Raw genomic sequence first — 18258 nt, 5'->3', positions numbered from 1 at the left:
TAACTTGTGTTGCTGCACCGAGAACATACACCGCCCTGAAAAACTGTTATTTTACAGAAAAACTTGTCCTGATCACAGAAATGCAATGTGATACAACCTTGATTTCCATCATGTCTTTTTAGCACTTCTTTAGTACATTGTGCAAACTTTCGTAGTCGAGTCTCCTAGTTTCAGATTATTTTTAAGGAAAATTGACGATGTGCATTTTAGATAAAAGAATGTGTTGTCCATTTTAGTATAAGAACTTGAATTTATTTTTATACAACTTTAATTTTTTGAATCAATCAAAATATTTGCTGATATTTGAAACATATCATGGTATATATCTAACCATTTCTTGCCTGTCTTTTGTCTAAATATTTTTGTATTAATTAACATTCAAAATATCTGTTACATTTATGTCCATCAGAGAAATAATTAACCAACTACCTATCAAGTGAATTTATTTATTTTGTTGAAATTAAGCAGATGGAAAACTTTGTGTTTTGTCATTTCATAAACATCGAAGCTTGCTATGAGGCACTGAGATGAAACCTATCCTGACATATCTGGAAATTACTATATATCTTTTAATATGTGTTAATATGTGCAACATTGCACTAATTTTCTTTCTGTTCTAAGGTGGGGACACTGTATTGTAGTGGGCTGTTATTAATGTTTTACAACTTCTCTCAGAAGAAAACTGGCATTGAAAATGTTCTTTAAGTTCCAGTCTGTTTCCCTATCGGCCACTCAGCTACCAGTCGCAGCGTATAATTTTTCATTGCCTAGTACAGAGATCACCAACCCTTTTTGGGTGTGGGCAACTGAGGATATTTCAGTTCAAAACAGGTACCACATACTTTTACATGCACATACACAAAGAACTGTATTTGATTAAAGAGACTACTTTTATGATTAAGGGGCCATTAATACATTGCATTATCATTTTTCCTTATTTTTTAACTTTAGTCTAAATGTAAGTAACTATGATGTGTGAGCACTGACTGAATTAACTCTCTTGTCTGCTTAGGTAAAATTTGTCATGTGTCCTCTGAAAAACTTATGCAGTCACCTTGGTTATGATTAGTTTAATGTCTCCAAACTGTTAACATAAAACAGCCAGGCTTTCCAGAATGTCTTCAAATCAACCTACGTAGTTTAAACAACTGAAAGTGAAAACATAATTAGTTATGATGATTTCCATGATGTCTCACTGCGCGTCCTTGGTGATACTTCAAGAGGGAACATTATACCTCTGCTAAGTGCCTTTTCAGATTTCAGTGACTATTTCAGTGGTTGCTTAATGCACACTGAAGAATCATTCAAATGTGTGGGAATAACATGACATTTTTTCACTTCACATTCATGAAATGCTTTTGTAGAAAGAATATCCTTAATTTAATTGATATATTTCAGCATTATCGATTATGAACAAATTCCAAAGGTTAACGTATGAAATTTGGTATCGGAAGTATATATATGACTAGTTGTCATGGCATGGCACGCGGGTAGTCTCCAAAATATTGCAGTTGTACTCTACGATGACACTGATTGTTCAAGAGGATTCTACTCCATAATTTGTATTTATCCCTAATAAATGTCCATTACTGTAGGCAATTGAAGTGGGATCAATACATTAAGCATTAAATTGACAACACATTTCTGCACTAGCTCTCAATAATCTAGCTCACTAAATCTCTCTTTTATTACAGGAGGTTTCTGTTCATATGCGTTAAATCATTTTTTTTATTGCAGGCATTGAGCAAAGCAGAAAGATTGGTGACATTTTTTATTGTATTGCGCAGATTCCTACTTCAAAATGTAGCCAGGGCATAGACACTCCCTAACAGAGGTTTCCTTATTGTTTTCCACAGTTCCTCAAGGTAAATTTTCATATTTTATATTTAAGCAGGCTTCGACCCGACCACGTTTCCCAACTGTCGCAAATTCGGCAAAGTTGTTCCATATCATTCAACATTAATAACGTTTTCAGTTTATATGAGCACCTTTAAATAACATACAGCCCTTATGAAGATATATATAAGCATAAACATGAATTAATACATCAATATTTATATGAACTATTTCTAAAAATCAATTTATAAATGCAATGTATTTTAAACTACAGTAAAGTCATACAGTACCAAACAGTTTTAATCAAGAAGTGGCATATAGGGGCCCTTCACAATAGAAAATATATATACTGTATATATGAAATAAAACAAGTAAAATTAAAAGTACATCACTTTGCTGTTAGTAGAATTTTAACAAACTATTATTTTTATAAACTTTTCTTACAAGCATTAATAATTTAAATTTTCCTAGGAAAACAAAAGCCTAAGCACATTTACGTACTGTTCGTTATGTCTCATCTCAAAACTTGAATGTCTGTGCTCAGCAAAACGAGAGGTAATGGTAGTCAGAAATTGAATGATGCAGTAGAATAAAATACTCCAGTAAATCTCATTGTAATAAACAATTAACGTTTCCCAGCGGATATACAGGTATGTTTCCATTATCTCTCCTTCCGTTGGTGATATCAGAGCATCTTGAAGATGGGTGTCTTCTGGGTTGTGATGCTGTGTAGTTTGGTAAAAGTTTACTGACGTTTCAGAGTTGCTTGCTGCCTATGTCATCAATACAATGAGTTGCACTAATGGTGGAGGCTGCAAAGACCACTGAAACATCAGTAAAATTCTAACAGGATACACGGCGCTACAACCCAGAAGACAGCCATCTTTATACTTGCCACTGTGAGAATTTCAAATCTCACTCACAGCATCTGTTTACTCTTTACTTTCATTCTCCTCTTAGGTAGATCCAAGTCTCAACAGAAGTAATGGAACTGAACTGCTCTCAATGTTTCTTGAACGTTTAGCCTCGGTAGCTTCCTTCACGCTAACCCTATGATAATCGTATTGAATAGAGTGGGAATTGAAGTTATCTGCGATGTCGGTTTGCCTATCTCTCTTCTGTTGACTTTTGAAATGTCACATCCAAGAAAATAAATCCCCAGTAAAGGATATTAAACATTATAAATGAGACAGGGAAAATTACTCTGCTCTTTGTATCAATCCACTTTGCTATTTCCTGTGGCGTCATAGTAGTGAAGTTGCCAGTGGGTCGGATTTCTTCATCCGAAGCAAGCGTCATGATGCTGCGATCCTGAGAGGTGTGGCTGTCAACTGGGAAGTCCCGTACTTGCTCCAGCTCTTTTTCATCATCATCATCTTCCATTGGGGGAGGGAGAACCAGGAATCTGAATGGTAACTGGTTTAAGTGCAGAATCTGTGTTAGTTGACTTACACTACCCAACACTTTGATCATCTGTATGGGTACCATGTTCTGGAACAATTTAGGTTTGGGGCCGGGAATGGGTTGATTACAGCCAATGAGTGTAAGTATGGTTCACAAACCAATTTAGCCAGCTGAATAATGCAGGTTCCACTTTGAAAAGCTTACAGTTGCCCAGGTGGTCAATAAATTCTGATTTGATGACACCCAGAGTTTCATTACCAATGTTAACAAGCACGCACTACTCAAATCTGTCCTGAGCCAGTTAAATTCAGTGCACAAATTTAATTTCATATTAACCTCTATGCGTAGATGTGGTCTTTTAAGTTTTCCAAACGTAATTGTGTATTCATTTCTCCACGCATGTTACATCTTATCCTCCTCAATTTGCTCGCTAATAATATTTGGCGAAGAGTACAAATTATGAAGCTGCTAAATAAGTAAATTTATTACAAACCTGTGATGCCAGTGATGCAGGCAAACTGCTGCTTGTTGAACCCAGGTCAGGGGGACTGGAAACTGATTTCTCTTTGAGCTCCTCTAACTGCCTCCGTGCTAATTTTGGTGTCAGTGTAGACTTCAAAATGTGCTTTCCAGTCACCTTTTTGAGTTCCACGTTACGCCTGAAATTAATAAGCCGTCTGTTTCGTAAAACTAGGAAGAATGTTTATTCGTGGATTTTTATTTAAAAAGAAGCCATCTTATTTCTTTATATTTTTTCTTTGTGAGTTAAGTTTGCTTCAAATTGCATAACACATTTAAATTATTGTTGTTTCACAATGTAAATTTTGTGATTTCACTTGTTTACCTTCTCCTCCAAATAGTGTTCACAAAAGCAAATTCGACCAATGACCCAATGATGAATGTTGTGCAAGCAATGAACCACACTTCATTTGCCATGATATATGACACTTTAGGCATCGCACTTCCTGTCTGGGATGAGAGAGTGATGAACGTTAACATAGAACTGATGCCTGGAAAAAAATTATTGTTAAAGTTTTTGTTTATGTTACAATTAGCTGCAGTGATTATTGATATGTCAGAACTTACAAAGGCAATATTAAAGAATGATGACATCTGAATAACCTCCATTTTCTTTTGAGTTTTCTGTGTATGCATATTGCGGAGGATAGAATAATCTGAAGATGCCGCAGTTTTGTTCGGTTCATGGAATTGAGTATTAATGGTCAGCATTCGCATTCTTCAAATTAAATAAATCTGGTGAAAGTTACACAACGTACGACTACAATATATATATATATATGTATATACTTATGGAAACCATGACACTTCAGTCAGATGAGACTGACCGATGTTAATCCGACCAGAGATGGCATTGGAATCCAACCAAAATGTGACCCACGAGATGATAACCATCAGGGTACTGGGGACATAGTAGTCCATTATGTAGTATCCCACTTGACGCCGCAGGCTAAATGTAACCATGAGGGCACTATAACTGCCAACTGAGAAAAAACAAAATATTTGTATTTGATGTGATGGTCATATATTTGTTTCAGATCAAGTCAAACCTATACCTTGTGTGACCACATTATTGGTAAAAGAATGTAAATAAATCTAATTAAGATATTTTAGCAAGAACTACTATTTTCTTCTTCCATTTAGTATTGCAGTTTTACTTCTGTACTCTTAATGATACTGTACAGCTTATGCCATTAATTTAAAAATACTTATTATGGTCTGTTTTAAAATATGTTACTTCTCAAACATCCGTGTCAATTTACAACTCATAAATACAGTGATTATGAAAGCTGCTATAGTTTTTTGATTAATGTAGTTTATTTAAGTACAGAGGTTATGTAACATGGAATAAAGTGTGAAATAATTTTCTGTAGTGATTTCGACTGATTAGTATAAGTACTATCCTGGTATTTACTTGAAAGAATTTTAGCCAGGTCTCCAACTGGGTTATGAACTGTATGCATCCAACATTACCGCTGAGCTAATATAAATAGTGCTTATCTAATCAAATTCCATCTAAATCTATCCACAAAATATGTTGGAATATTATTGTATATGTTGGTTACCTGTATCTCAAAGTGATCGTTGATTATGTAAATTATTTTACACATTTTAAAGTTCCCTGTCAGAAATTATGTTGATGTGCACTTCTGGTTAGGAATATAAATCAATATTTTTTGTTTCGTAAATAATAATTTAACTTACTGTTATCTCTATATTTATAGAAATTGGTGATAAAAAATCCACTTTCCTTGCTTGTGCTGGTCCACATTCTGGATATGTAGTATTCAGACATGTGTGTGTTTGGGGTTATCGATACTGGGCTGTCGTCTTCCCACTTCAAAAACAGCTTGCTGATATTATATATCCCTGCAATACAAAGCACGCCTTTCCTGTAATTTTTAAGAAAATCTTCGATTATGAATGAGAAGTGGGAAGGACGAGGGACATAACCATCATGGCCTAGTTTAAGATGTTTGTTGTTCCGACATTTGACGATTGGGTTTCGATCCTTGACAGGGGCAGAGGATTTTTCCTCTAGCCTCTGGGGCCCAGCCTCTTATATCCAATGAGTACCGGGATCCTTTCCCAGGGGAGAAGCGCGGCCGGGACGTGACGCTGACACCCCCCCCCCCCCCATCTAGTGCTGAGGTTGAGTAGGAGCTATACCGCCTCTCCCCCCAAGTGCCTATCACTTCCAAAATGAAACAGATGTGATGATACATTATCATGACAGGTGAAAATACCACATACAAGGATAAGAAGTTCAGATATTACTTACAGGTCTCTATCATCAGAGAACAATGATATTCATCAAAAGGAAATTTGTGGAGCTTGATTAAACAGGCAACAGTTGTTTTTAATCTGAAATAAATAAATACAATCTTATATTGAAGTATTTTATTGTGTAGTGTGTACAAATTAATATACATGCATTGACTGAGCTGTTTAGTTTGGCCCATTAAATACACTTGAGTCACACATGTTATGTTGAGTGTGTAAATATGAAATATTGTAATAATGACAGTGTATAGAGTATCCTTCATTAAGGGTTTAGCAATATACCATGATTGCATGCTTCTTATTAACACAGGGAAGAAACATTTAACAAATTTCAGATTCAAGGTCATACTTAATGGAACGCGCTTTGTTTCTTTTACGTCCTACCTCTGTGCAAAGGTGATTGTACCATCTGGGTACACTGAAACCATGATGTCTTTTTTCAGTGATCCCATTACAGTAGACTTCTGATCATTCGCCAAATAAATGTGAGGTGTCCATACCATGTCTTTCAGATCTTCCCCACCGGTTATTTTGTACGTGTTGGGCGCTACAGAATGGTAGGCCAGTCGGGGATCTTGATACTCAAATTGAAGTAACAGATGAAGGTTGTAATGCTGATAGCAGTACGCAGAATGAGAAAGAAGATTGTTAGAATACTTATGATACATATGTTGTGAAATATGTTGACAAAATTTAACCTTTCACGGAAGAAATTTCTTGATCTAAAATATCTTATTTCGCGAATATGACCATGTATTTGTATGCTGTTTTTGTGGCTGTCAGACCTGCTTCTCTACGAGTCTCTATTTTTTATATACATTTAGAAACAGAAATGTTGATATGTTGACCAAGAGAGAGAAAGTAGCAGGATCATGGAAACAATTACATAATGAAGATACTTTGTGTGTGTGTGTGTCTACAAAAAGTAAAACTTAAAAGATGTTCTGACCAGATTGTGAGTTGCCTGAGAGTTGTAAATGTATATTCTGACGCTGATATTCTGAGGTCCAGGTGGGGTCAATAAGTTGTATCTACATGGATGTGTCAGGTTCCTCAACAGCCCATAACCTGACAAAATTTCACCTTCAGTCTTCATTGGTGAGCAATCAGCAGCCATTCTGCCACAAAGACAAAATTTGAATCAGCCAAGCATAAGTCACATAAAGTTGACCCCACGTTCCTGTTCACTTCCTTGCAAATTCTTTCCATGTCATTAATTTATCATTGTATAATTTGAGCAATTCAGATCATCCTCAAAAATTGTCTGAACCATAAATAAATAATTAATTTCTTGCATTTTCATTCTTTCAGGGCTGGGCGTGGTGACGAAATCTGGAATCGCAATTCAGAATTCAACCGTGCAGGGGTCTAGAGTGACTACCTCCTGGCTAATGAGTACAGGGTGCTTTTTCCTTGGGGGCAGAGAGGCCAGAACCAGAAACTGACCATTAGCGTATATTTTGTCCCGAAATTTGGAACAAATGGAGCTTTGCATCCACGTCTCTTTCCTTTTCATGCCGCAAAGCTTAACAATATAAAAAGTCTCAGCTTTCAGACCAACAGTAATTTATGTGAGGATGCGAGCTGGATTCAACTGGCTCAGGATAGGGACCAGTGACAGGTTCTTTTGAACACAATAATGGACAATTTGTGTCCACAAAAGACTGCGAGATTTTTGACCAAGTGAGCTACTATCAGGTTTTGAAGAAGGCCTCTCCTCCATGGAGCTAGTTAGAAACAAGAACGACGTATTCTTTGCTTGAATTGTCGTGAATGGGAATTTTACTCGGCGTGTAACTTAATTAGGGTTTCTCTGAATAAAGCTGACATCTGGTGGAATAACAGTTACCGTTTGGAGTACATTTAAATAAAGAGTAAGGTTAAATAATGTTCATGAATGGCGCTTGGTATGATGCATATTCGTTTGTCCGCGAAATTAATAGACGTGTTTGCATGAGTGGGTGGCAAACAGGTGTATTGAACAGAAGCATCCTTTTATTACGCACGATTCAAATTCAATAGGTAATTACAAACAAGCTTTTCATAAAGCAATGTCATTACATAACCTTTACATTCGGTTACACAGGCTCATTCATCCAAGTACGTCATTAGTTCGTGAATCGCTCAACAATGGGAAATAACGGTATCATTTGAAATTGCAACACTTTCTCACAGTTGCCTGCCGAATAACCTAAAATTTAAATATTTTATTTGTTACGATAAGGTATAAAACAAATTTATCTTAAGAATAAATGTGTATTTTTCATTACTTTGCGTATTATTCGATAGTAGCTCGTAACACAACCGAACATTGTCTTGTGGAATGTGGCGCCGGTAGAAATTGACGGACGTTACAGAGGTCCTTGCTGCCTCCATCATCAGGACGATGGCAACGAGAAGTTTTTTTGTCTCGCTTGATATATCAGACAACCTTGCCGACAAACCTCCACCGCTGTCAGTCGTCTCAAATGTCGACCTGGTTCTGACATCTGAAGTTTTCACGGCGACTAAGTATAATAAATTCCTATAGTGCTGCCATCCGTGTCAGGTTGTTTAATGAAGAGAACACCAACGTTTCGAGATCCGTCCTCGACGAAGATGGTTCTCGAAATGTTCATTAAACCATCTGACAAGGCTGGCAGCCCGAGAAGAATTCATTAAATTTTAAATTGTTACGGGAATGTTCAAATAAAGTAATATACCTAGCACATAAAATGTCAATAAATTTGTAATAATATCTTCAACCGATACTTACGGGACACGGCTGTGAACAAAGTCTGCAAATACACACAGCAGCAATATTAACCCTGGTCTAGCCATGCCAACAGACTGCTGATTACTATATGCAAAGTCATCTTCATCTTTAGTGACATGCAAGCCGTGTTTGCAATATGTGTTACTATTGGTTACGGCATCTGCTTTGTTCGCATGCAGAAAGGGCGGTACATCTTTCGTTGAATGTAACTGAAATAGCAACTGAAGCCGGCTTCAGAATGTGTTTTCTAATTTGTTGTGTGCCTCGTGATAAATAATATATTATTTCACGACACCTTTTACTTACCCTTCGTATCTACCTGAATTGATGATAACAATGCACTAAAACCAAGAGCCACGTTACAAAATACTCGATGCAGAAAGACTAATTTATTTTGATAATGGTATTGTTGATATTTTTCGTAGTTTATTACCTTCTAGCGTTTCAGTGTTTGATTGGTTGATTACTGATTATTGACTACTTTAACTGTATAAGTTGAATGTTAGATTAGCGTAATGTTGTTAGGATGATAAAATCAAGGCGGTTAGGTTAGGTTAGGTGAAAAATGCATACAGAATTTTGGTTCGAAAATTTTCTACTCAGTTTTTAGCATATAATAACTCTACGATTTATACATTTCGATCTGCAGTTACGCATGCAACATCCTGTATAACCTGTTTATCTGAATAAGCGTAGTTGACTAACTTGAGAATCAATCAGTATAAGATAAAATGCAGTAACCAAGGCCACTTTTTTAAGCTTAAGTAATGTATTGCGTATTCTGTGTACATGGGCTTAGCATGCCTGTGCTAAACTTTTCCCATAACAATTTTAAGCGACTTTCTGATGATTTAACTTACGTCAGTTACCTGTGAACTCCATTCCCTCTTCCATTAGTGGGATGTGTAGTCTATTTTATTGACTCACGCATTTGCACTTGTGAAGCAAACGTAAAAAGATTCTTTCACCTGTTAAATTTCAGGACCAGTAGTAATTAAATCAAAAAGAATACAATGTAATTTAACACCTGCGTTTTGATGGGTAATCTAAACACGCTAGATGCTAGACACTCAGCAGTAAACATGTTTCTTGACTGTAGGGTTTTTATGAATTATGGTGAGCTAGTTCCATGTAAGTTGCCATGCTTTGTAGCACAAATATGTCGTGGTATGCCTGTATGAACTCGGATAATCAATATGAAATTCCCTGTTTTTGTGGAACTTGAAAATCCATCACCGTATGTCACTAGCGTTGAGATTTTCACGGGTGGGGGGGTCCGGATGTGGGTTTTTGCATTTAAAGCTGATATGACTATTTGTAACATTATGTGCCCTTCGCATAACCCCAAACGAGCATGGTCAGGTACTTTCTTTTGGGTTGTTCGTCCCTTAGAATTGTTGCTTTCACCACGGCTACTGAGCCATCTGTGCTCCGTTAACTGCGGCGTGTTCTCTGAGAGGTCCGACCCAATATTATATAAAGCATTTGCGACAACTTTCGTTCTTCTCCGATCCCATACGTGGTTTTCTGTCAGTGACATCATTCACAGACTCTGAAATCGGCTAAGTCCCAACGTGAAGCGAAAAACTACCTCTGAGCATTCTTCCATCATTGGCATTTTCTCACGAATATAGTTGGCGTTAGTCTGTTACGGAAAAAAAATGTTTCGTACCTGATGTAGGTTTAGGTTTAGGTTTAGATGAAGGGCAGATAGGTTACATAGTGGATAGATGGGAGTTGGAATCCATCTCCATGGACTGCAACCTTGACGTGATGAGAGGGCTAGTTAAAATTATCCCGTAAAATTGTCATGCAGAAAAAAATCTACAGCAAAATGTTTTACGGTGAAAATAATATTACAACATAAAAACAGGAACTTGGAGTTTTCACAAAAACTTTGAGTTTACATCTTGACAAGACGACGTAGAAGGTCTATGCTGTTTCGTATTTTTGTTTCAATCGTGCGTTAGTCTTCTTCAATGCAGTTAATCAATGTTCTTGTGTTGCAGTTACTCCGTTTCGTAAACATTCATTTGTGTTGACCCATGTTGGGTACCTCCTGCAGTAGTAACAAGCCAACATGGCTTCCGCTGAGCAAGTTGGTTTGAATAAAACTTGGGAACTTTCACTTTACGAATTGAACCGTTCACCGCAAGATGCAATCACCGATAACACCGAAATAGCCGTATCTCCAAGAAGCCTTCACAGTGAACTAATGTGTCCTATATGCCTTGATATGTTAAAGAAAACTATGACTACCAAGGAGTGTTTACATAGGTTTTGCTCAGACTGCATAATTACAGCGCTCCGGTCCGGCAATAAGGAGTGTCCAACGTGCAGGAAGAAATTAGTGTCAAAACGATCGTTAAGGCCTGATCCTAACTTTGATTTGCTTATTTCTAAAATTTATCCCAGTCGTGATGAATATGAAGCGCACCAAGAACGAGTGCTTGCAAAATTAAACAAGAGTCATAGTCAGGCAGCTTTAGTGAACTCGATTACAGAAGGTATCAAGATTCAGTTACAAAACCGGCCGCAAAGAGCAAGAAAGGCGGCAAATGAACCAGAGACAACACCTAATAATACACCTAACACAAGCGCCCCATCTACACCAACACCATTGCAGAATGAATTACGTGAACCTATTGCAGTTCCCGCACCACCAGCTCTTTCCACAACTACTCCAGCACCATCACCGATTAATGTACCTCCTGCCTCTGTTCCAACACAACCAGCAGCATTACCACAACCTGTACCTCCACAAATAAACCAACAAACCCACCAACCAAGTCCACAACCCCAGTCTTCCCAACCTCCTGTACAAAGTTCATTGTACCCAAAGCCACCAAAGAGGGCAAAGTCTGTGCATAATTCTGAAAATGAGTCTGCAGGTTCAAGTGTTGAAGCAGGCGGTCAGGATTCTTCAGTTGGAGAAGGTGATGGTCCATCAGAGCCCATAACAATCAACGAGATTGAACTGGTGTTCAAGCCACATCCAACAGAAATGGGTGGAGACAATTCCTTGATTAAGGCGCTGAAGGAGAATTCTGTAAGATACATCAAAACTACAGCAAATGCTTCAGGTAAAAGATTCTACAGGAAGACTGCTAACTATAGCCTAAATGTTCTTAGTTACTGGTACCCTGACATTTGCGAAAAAGGAATATTTTATTTTCAGTATAAGAAAACTATTATTTGAGTTCTTGAATTGTTGACATTTAGAAATAACTAGTATAGTTCTGTCAACATTGCGACCTGTAACAATTAATGTGCTTGACTACAGAAGTGAACCTATTGTCTGAATGGCAGTGACATTTTTAATGTTTTTGGACAGATATATTAATGAGGATCTTAATAATTTGTACTGTTGGCTGAATATTGATAGAGTGATCAAGTTGAGGGGGAATAGAGTGGCGGTGTATATATCATGCATGGGGAAATGAGAAGTAAGAAAACCTGAAGGAAAAACATCAGTTGAGTGACCTATATGGAAAAAATTGAATGTTTCTTTTGAAAATAAGATGCAAGAGTGTGGAATGGATTCGGCTGGCTTTTGTGAACACAGTAATAAGCCTTTGGGTTCCGTAGAAGCGCGTAATTTCTTCTTCATGTTACTGTGGATCATCTGAATAAATATCTTAAATATCTTGCAGTGTGTCATATCTTGGATGTAGTTTCAGAATTCACAGCATCTTAGTATCTGTATATGTATTCTCGTTGTTTGCAGTGGATCATCTTAGCAAGTATCTTGCGATGCGTCTTACTCTGGACCTAGATTCGGAACTTCCGGAGACATACCGGCTCCTCAATTTCTGTATATATATCGCACCAACACCTGGACAGCTCGTGGTTCTCAGTGGGAATCAGACTTTGCGTCAAGTCAATGACAAATTCTGGAAAGTGAACAAACCACTTGAAATGTTCTATTCTTGGAAGAAATCCTAGGGGTGGGACCACCACCCGCACACCGGGAGAGGAACTATGAGGAATTAATATTAAGTAAGTGACATATTGCTTGAACTATTTAAGATTGATTTGTTCAATATATTTGTTCTTACTATTTTCAAAGATGGCTAAATAAGCTGACTGATAGTTTGTTAAGTGTGTATCACTTATGAATTTTAATTGATTTTGTTGTGGGGTTTAGTTTAGGTTCAGTATTGAAAATAGTAAGATAGTATAATTTTTTTATGTTGACATGCTGAAGCAAAGTGTGTTACTAGTGAATTGCTGAGATTGCTTGTGTTGGAGCTAAGTGGTTGCCTCAGGCTATAGTGAGATCAAAAGAGGCTGGTTCTGAAACGTGGTTGTGCAATGACCGTGTGTTTAACTTAGGGCGAGTACCATGCCTAAGTGAACTGCGGTGCTGTATGATGCAGAGCTCTCACAGGCAAAATGCGCAAATATTTTTATGTCCTCGTGAAAGCAGAGAGCTTTCCTACAATTCAGAATTTTTTGTATTGTGTACTTTATAAACATGTTGCAAAAGTTCCGTTACTTTGGTTTTTGTATAGAGTTACCCTCCAAAATCAACACATGTTTTCTATCACTGTTTGCAGTGGTGGTAAACACAGATTAATACAGCAACAAATTCAGGACATGCCTTTGGATCTGCTCGTCATCGATCAAAGGTCTGACCTCCCATTGATTCCGCCGTCAGCGCAAACAGGCAGAAATCTCCGAGTGCTAACTTTGAACTGTAAATGTGTTAAGGTATGAGGGTTGTTGAAACGAAATGCATCTGGGGATTATTCTGTGTAGTCCTCACGAATGTTGAGGCAGGAATTCCGCTGATGCACCATCTGATTGATCTTCTGTAAAGAACTCCCTGTACGGCTACTGAAACCACTGCGACTTTTGATGTCTTTGGCTGACCTGTACCTACGGCCTTTTTAATGCTTTCTTGAGGGGTCTGAACACCTGGACGTCATACGATAACAGGTCTCGGCTATATGGGAGACGGGCCAACACCATCCAGCACACGAAGCGCAGCATATCCTAGACTGTGTGGGCCACATGGGGATGGGCATTATTGTGCAACATGATGACACCCCTTGTGAGTATTTCAGGGTGCTTTCTGTTGGTGGCGGTACAGAGTTCTTCAGGTTTCCACAATAGTGCTGAGCATACTGTGATGCCAGGGTCAGGAACTGAGTGACAGCTTGTTGATCCTGTATGGATGAATTCTGCACCAGCTGACATTTAAACATGTCACACTTGCTCAAATTTCCTCTCATGCACACAACTGCGACTGGTCATATTCACAGGTGGTGCCTCAAATGGGTTACGTTTGAACAGCCCTCATACTTCCCAATCCATTTTCTCAAGAACAGCATGTAATATACCAGATATCATCATTTTACTGCAAGCATGTTAGTAAAAAAAAAAAAAAAAATTCTCAAATGCGTTGTACGCATGTAACATATTTTAATCACAAATTTATTGAGAAATAAATTTTCTGTTGCAGCGTGGAAGAAGTCGTTTCACCCAAACACTCCAATGTGTTTAGCCATTGTGAAAGGAGAATATTGTACATAGAAAATGTTGCATTTCTTTGGAATAGAGTCGTAAAATATATTTTACACTTGCAGTAAGAAAATAAAATATCTGCTACTTTCTGAAATGAATTTATTTTTGCCTGTAGTCAGTCTCATAACTTTAATGTTGATTTAATGGTTGAACATTGAGTGAAATGGAATAATGACCGAGGACTTAAATAATGAAGTTAAAGTTTAGTTGATACGGTGGTTGAGCTTAAAAAGGGTTCGTGGAATAGGCCAGTTACTGTACTTGATTTGTTTTAATCTTGGTAGAGTTATGGGTAATTTGTATGCAATGACTGTTTTGTCTCTTGCATAACAGATGTTGTAACTATCACGTGGGGCATGAAGACTGTGATTTATGTTGTTAAAAATGTGTATTTTCTTTGAATTGTTAGTTTTAATAGTCTTTACGATTTAACCACATAAATGACATTTTACTATGTACTGGGGAGGCAATGTATACTTTGTTTATTTTCAACAGTTATGTTTATAAAGATTTCTGTCGTCTGGGTTGTTGCGCTGTGTAGTCTGGTCGACGTTAACCAACGTTTTAGAGGTCATACTGCCTCCGTCATCAGGGCGATTGAAACTTTGGTAAACATCGACCAGACTACACAGCGCAACAACCCAGAAGACAGAAATCTTCATACTCACCTCTGTGAAAACCTCAAATCTTACACAGTTATGTTTATACATTGTTCGTTGTTGTCTCTGTCTCGTACTGATTTTGCTGTTTGGAGTAAGTTGGTTCATCTTAAGTGAGCACATTCATTGCTAGTCTCTTTGCAAAGTGTGGGTACAATTTGAACTTTTGCTGTTGTCAACCACTAGGGGCGGAACATTTATGTTATCCTTTGTAGCCTGGCCAACACTGAAAACTGAAAAAAATAAAAGTTCTTAATTTTGTGGTTCATTGGTATTCCATTTACTAGAACACAGAGAACTGATCGGATAAAATACATATTTAGCAGCTCCAGCCAGCAAGTCAGTGTTAGCCACCTAGCCCTAGCTTAACGTGGGCCTGCTGTTTACATGGGAGTGTTTAGAATAATAGAATTGCGGGTGAAGGGCTGCATGACGTTCCAAGCAAAGATGTTATCCAAACCTCAACAGCTGACATGCTACTTGCATGGTTTCTTGACTTAACATGCTGCATCATATTTCTTGCAATTTTAATTGCATTATTTTTGTTGTGTACTGGGAACGACCCGTTCTTCAAGTGCCTGAGCACTGCGGGTCCCAACTTTTCGTTGGCTTGTTTTAATATATTATGAAGACAGCATGTACCCCAAATAACAGAAAATCTAAAATCGTACAATTATTTCTCTCCAAAATGTCTATATTGCACTTTTTAGAGAATAGTATTTTCATTTTAAAATTTACTGTTGCTTTTGAATGTCACTAGAAGTGTTGAATTCACTCATCGTATTGCTTGATACTTTTTATAATAAATTTAAAATTGTAACATGCTTTGGAAGTTTTTACTGCGGCATGTTGTGGTAATTTTGGTTGTGAAGGACCTGAAGTTGAGTTAGAAGAATTATCAGTTTTATCTCTCATGATTTATAGACTTAGAGAAACAGTGACATAAAACCAAATTCATATGCACGTAGCTTAACGTGAATCTCAGTTGTTTCATAGTGAAAAGAAACTAAATCCCGACAGGCAAAGCCACCGAGACCGTGGTGACGCACGTGTGGATAATTTACTGGCACGTGGAGTAGGATCCATGTGACTTGTGTGTCGAGCGGTAGTGAACTTGTTACCTGACAAATGACAAACTGCACTGCAAGAAACAAATGTACATGACAGTACATAAGGTTGCCTAATGATGAAATATGTATGGACAGACTTATATAGTGTCCTAGCAATGGCCACATAGACAGAGAAAATGAGTCATAACAATTTTATATTATTATGATATTTACTGTTTGCCTTCACTGGGTAGTTCTTATGTGACCAATGATGAAATTATATACTAGAACCTGTATTTTATATTTATATCTGTAAATAGTACTGAAAAGTTGGTTCTTCAAAAAAAGCTTGATGATAAATTATCCATATTCTGTCATGTATATTTTTATTATTCAAGGAAAACCATAGTGTGCTATGAGGAGTATGTCTCAGTTGTAGAAGGATAGACATATATGTGTTAAAGTATTATTGTACATAAACATATATTATGTAATGTAATGTGCACAGATTTTTTGATGCCTTATAAATTGACTTAAGTCTATCCATGTGATTGCTTATTGAGATGTGCATAATTTTTACACTCCTTCCAGTTAAAAATTTTATGTGTAAATAAGAAGCTGTCATGTGAACCTTTACTCCCTCTGTTCAGTTTTTGTTCCATGGGCGTTGTGCTCGTCAGCTAAATTAGTGTTGCAGTATGTATACTGTGGCAACTGAAACAGTAGTCATGACAATTAATATTAAAACTAACTTCTTTCCTAAATATGAATTTAATCCTTGCCCGGTTGTCAACTGTGTGAACAATGTGCCATCATTTCTTGATCTTGTATACAAAGTTTTAGTTTGTAAATCTAAAAATCTGAAGTGAAAATACCCCCCCCCCCCCCCCCCCCAAATGTGACCAGAGCATTGATTAAAACGAATTTTAAAGAAAGTGGGTGTTTGTTCAGGATAGAAATCAATAGTGACCTCTTATGAGCACGGTAATGAACATTCAAGTTCGGTAAAAGGCAGGAAATTTCCTGATCAACCATTTTTCAAATGGGGGATTTTTTGTAGAGGTTATGTTGGCTGGACGCTGTCTGGATTGCCGTACAGCCAGAATCGATCTTGCTAAGAAAACAGTTATGGCATTTCCCTTCTACATTAGCAAATACATGTTTTTTCACTTCGTAATACTGTGTTATTGCTGCTTGTTAATTTTGGCTTGTTTATGTTGCAAGCGTGTTGATCTACCGACGCCATCTCTCAATGAAATACGGTGGTTCGTTCAAAAACCAGCCAATGGATGTCTCTGCTCTGTTGTCGGACGGCTTGAATGTGCATTCAAAACTTGATTCACTAGGTGATGAGAATTATTGGTAAGAAAAAGATGTTTTTTGTGAAATATATGTAAATTTTGTTTTTAATTTTTTAATGTTATCTCCTTGAAGCTGTTGATGCATTCTTTTCTCCACAACAGTAAGTAGCAATCCGACAGCCATATTTTTAGCCGTGTTCATTACAGTTTCTGTCCATCCGTTTGTACTTATCTAACCAAAAAAGTAATTAACCAATTCTGTGGCATAGCAATACTTTACATGAAGACTTAAAATTCTCATTTTTTCGCTGATGGTGATTAAGGAAGTGGGGTGAGACTGAGGTATGCGACATATTTCGGTTACTTTTGTCAGAATGTTGAAATGTTCGATTTGGTAAATAATGTAATTTTGTTTAACACATTTTTTTTACGTCGCCGGTAGTCATTGTTATAAATGTTAGGCATAATTTCATTTTCACTTCATTTGTTAACTTAAGCATATTCGAATATGAGAATTGTTCACATCGATAAAAGGTTATGTCATAATTGGAAGGGATATGTATTCTCGGATCATTCAGTTTTTTTTTATATTTTCATTTATGCAGTTGGTAAGCTTGATGGACTAATGCCCTTCTTCTAGCATCCGGGTTTTGGTGGTTCGTGCTGCACGTCGAGATGAATCCTTACATGTCATCGAAACGTTTAACAAGAAATGTAAGTCTCGGTCTCTTGTTTTTTCCTTAATTTGTTTGATTTTAGAGCTTTTGTTGGTAACCTTCCAGTGGTGTGCGGATTACCATGAATTTAGAGATTTTGTTCGATAGGTCGTTTGGTGCAGACCAAATGTACTAAACATGATCAATCATTTTTGCGTTTTACAAGAGTCCAAGTCACTTGCTTAATATATAGAATTTTGCAATTTG

At 37.2% G+C, this 18258-nt stretch overlaps 2 protein-coding genes across 4 annotated transcripts; one reads left to right on the top strand and one right to left on the bottom strand.

Annotated features, from left to right (window-relative positions):
• Window positions 1–432: 432 nt before the first annotated feature.
• LOC110826652 (pH-sensitive chloride channel 2) lies at window positions 433–8910 on the bottom strand. Its single transcript, XM_022057503.2, has 9 exons — window positions 8798–8910; window positions 6992–7160; window positions 6427–6656; window positions 6041–6123; window positions 5464–5628; window positions 4587–4742; window positions 4085–4250; window positions 3734–3899; window positions 433–3252 (listed from the first exon to the last, which is right to left on the bottom strand). The coding sequence occupies exons 1-9, from the start codon at window positions 8860–8862 to the stop codon at window positions 2944–2946; spliced, it is 1509 nt and encodes a 502-aa protein (XP_021913195.1). The 5' UTR covers window positions 8863–8910; the 3' UTR covers window positions 433–2943.
• Window positions 8911–10793: 1883 nt separating this feature from the next.
• Sce (E3 ubiquitin-protein ligase Sce) lies at window positions 10794–18050 on the top strand. 3 transcript variants are annotated; one of them, XM_022057506.2, is made up of 4 exons: window positions 10794–11880; window positions 12525–12796; window positions 17259–17396; window positions 17941–18050. In XM_022057506.2, exons 1-2 carry the CDS (start codon window positions 10878–10880, stop codon window positions 12740–12742), a joined length of 1221 nt encoding a protein of 406 aa, XP_021913198.1. In that variant the 5' UTR covers window positions 10794–10877; the 3' UTR covers window positions 12743–12796; window positions 17259–17396; window positions 17941–18050. The 3 variants fall into 3 exon arrangements, with proteins under 3 accessions (XP_021913198.1, XP_021913197.1, XP_021913196.1); XM_022057505.2 differs by lacking the exons at window positions 17259–17396; window positions 17941–18050 and adding an exon at window positions 14265–16576; XM_022057504.2 differs by lacking the exons at window positions 17259–17396; window positions 17941–18050 and adding an exon at window positions 13357–16576.
• The last annotated feature ends 208 nt before the right edge of the window (window positions 18051–18258 follow it).

Source organism: Zootermopsis nevadensis, unplaced genomic scaffold, assembly GCF_977971745.1.
Source record: "Zootermopsis nevadensis isolate Lab colony 2312 unplaced genomic scaffold, Znev_1.0 Znev_ptg000028l, whole genome shotgun sequence".
Taxonomy (NCBI): Eukaryota; Metazoa; Arthropoda; class Insecta; order Blattodea; family Termopsidae; genus Zootermopsis; species Zootermopsis nevadensis.
The sequence above is the reverse complement of the archived record's forward strand: the minus strand, read 5'-3'. Positions and strand labels throughout refer to the sequence as shown.

What these genes read in the sequence shown, in the direction of transcription:
- LOC110826652 (XM_022057503.2), bottom strand. Translation starts at nt 8,862, where the DNA reads ATGGCTAGACCAGGGTTAATATTGCTGCTGTGTGTATTTGCAGACTTT. An exon ending in TTCTCTGATGATAGAGACCT is followed by an intron (nt 5,629 to 6,040) that starts GTAAGTAATATC and finishes TTTGTATTGCAG; the next exon opens with GGATATATAATATCAGCAAG. An exon ending in CTCTGGTCGGATTAACATCG is followed by an intron (nt 4,251 to 4,586) that starts GTCAGTCTCATC and finishes ATTTTTTTCCAG; the next exon opens with GCATCAGTTCTATGTTAACG.
- Sce (XM_022057506.2), top strand. Translation starts at nt 10,878, where the DNA reads ATGGCTTCCGCTGAGCAAGTTGGTTTGAATAAAACTTGGGAACTTTCA. An exon ending in AACTACAGCAAATGCTTCAG is followed by an intron (nt 11,881 to 12,524) that starts GTAAAAGATTCT and finishes CGTTGTTTGCAG; the next exon opens with TGGATCATCTTAGCAAGTAT.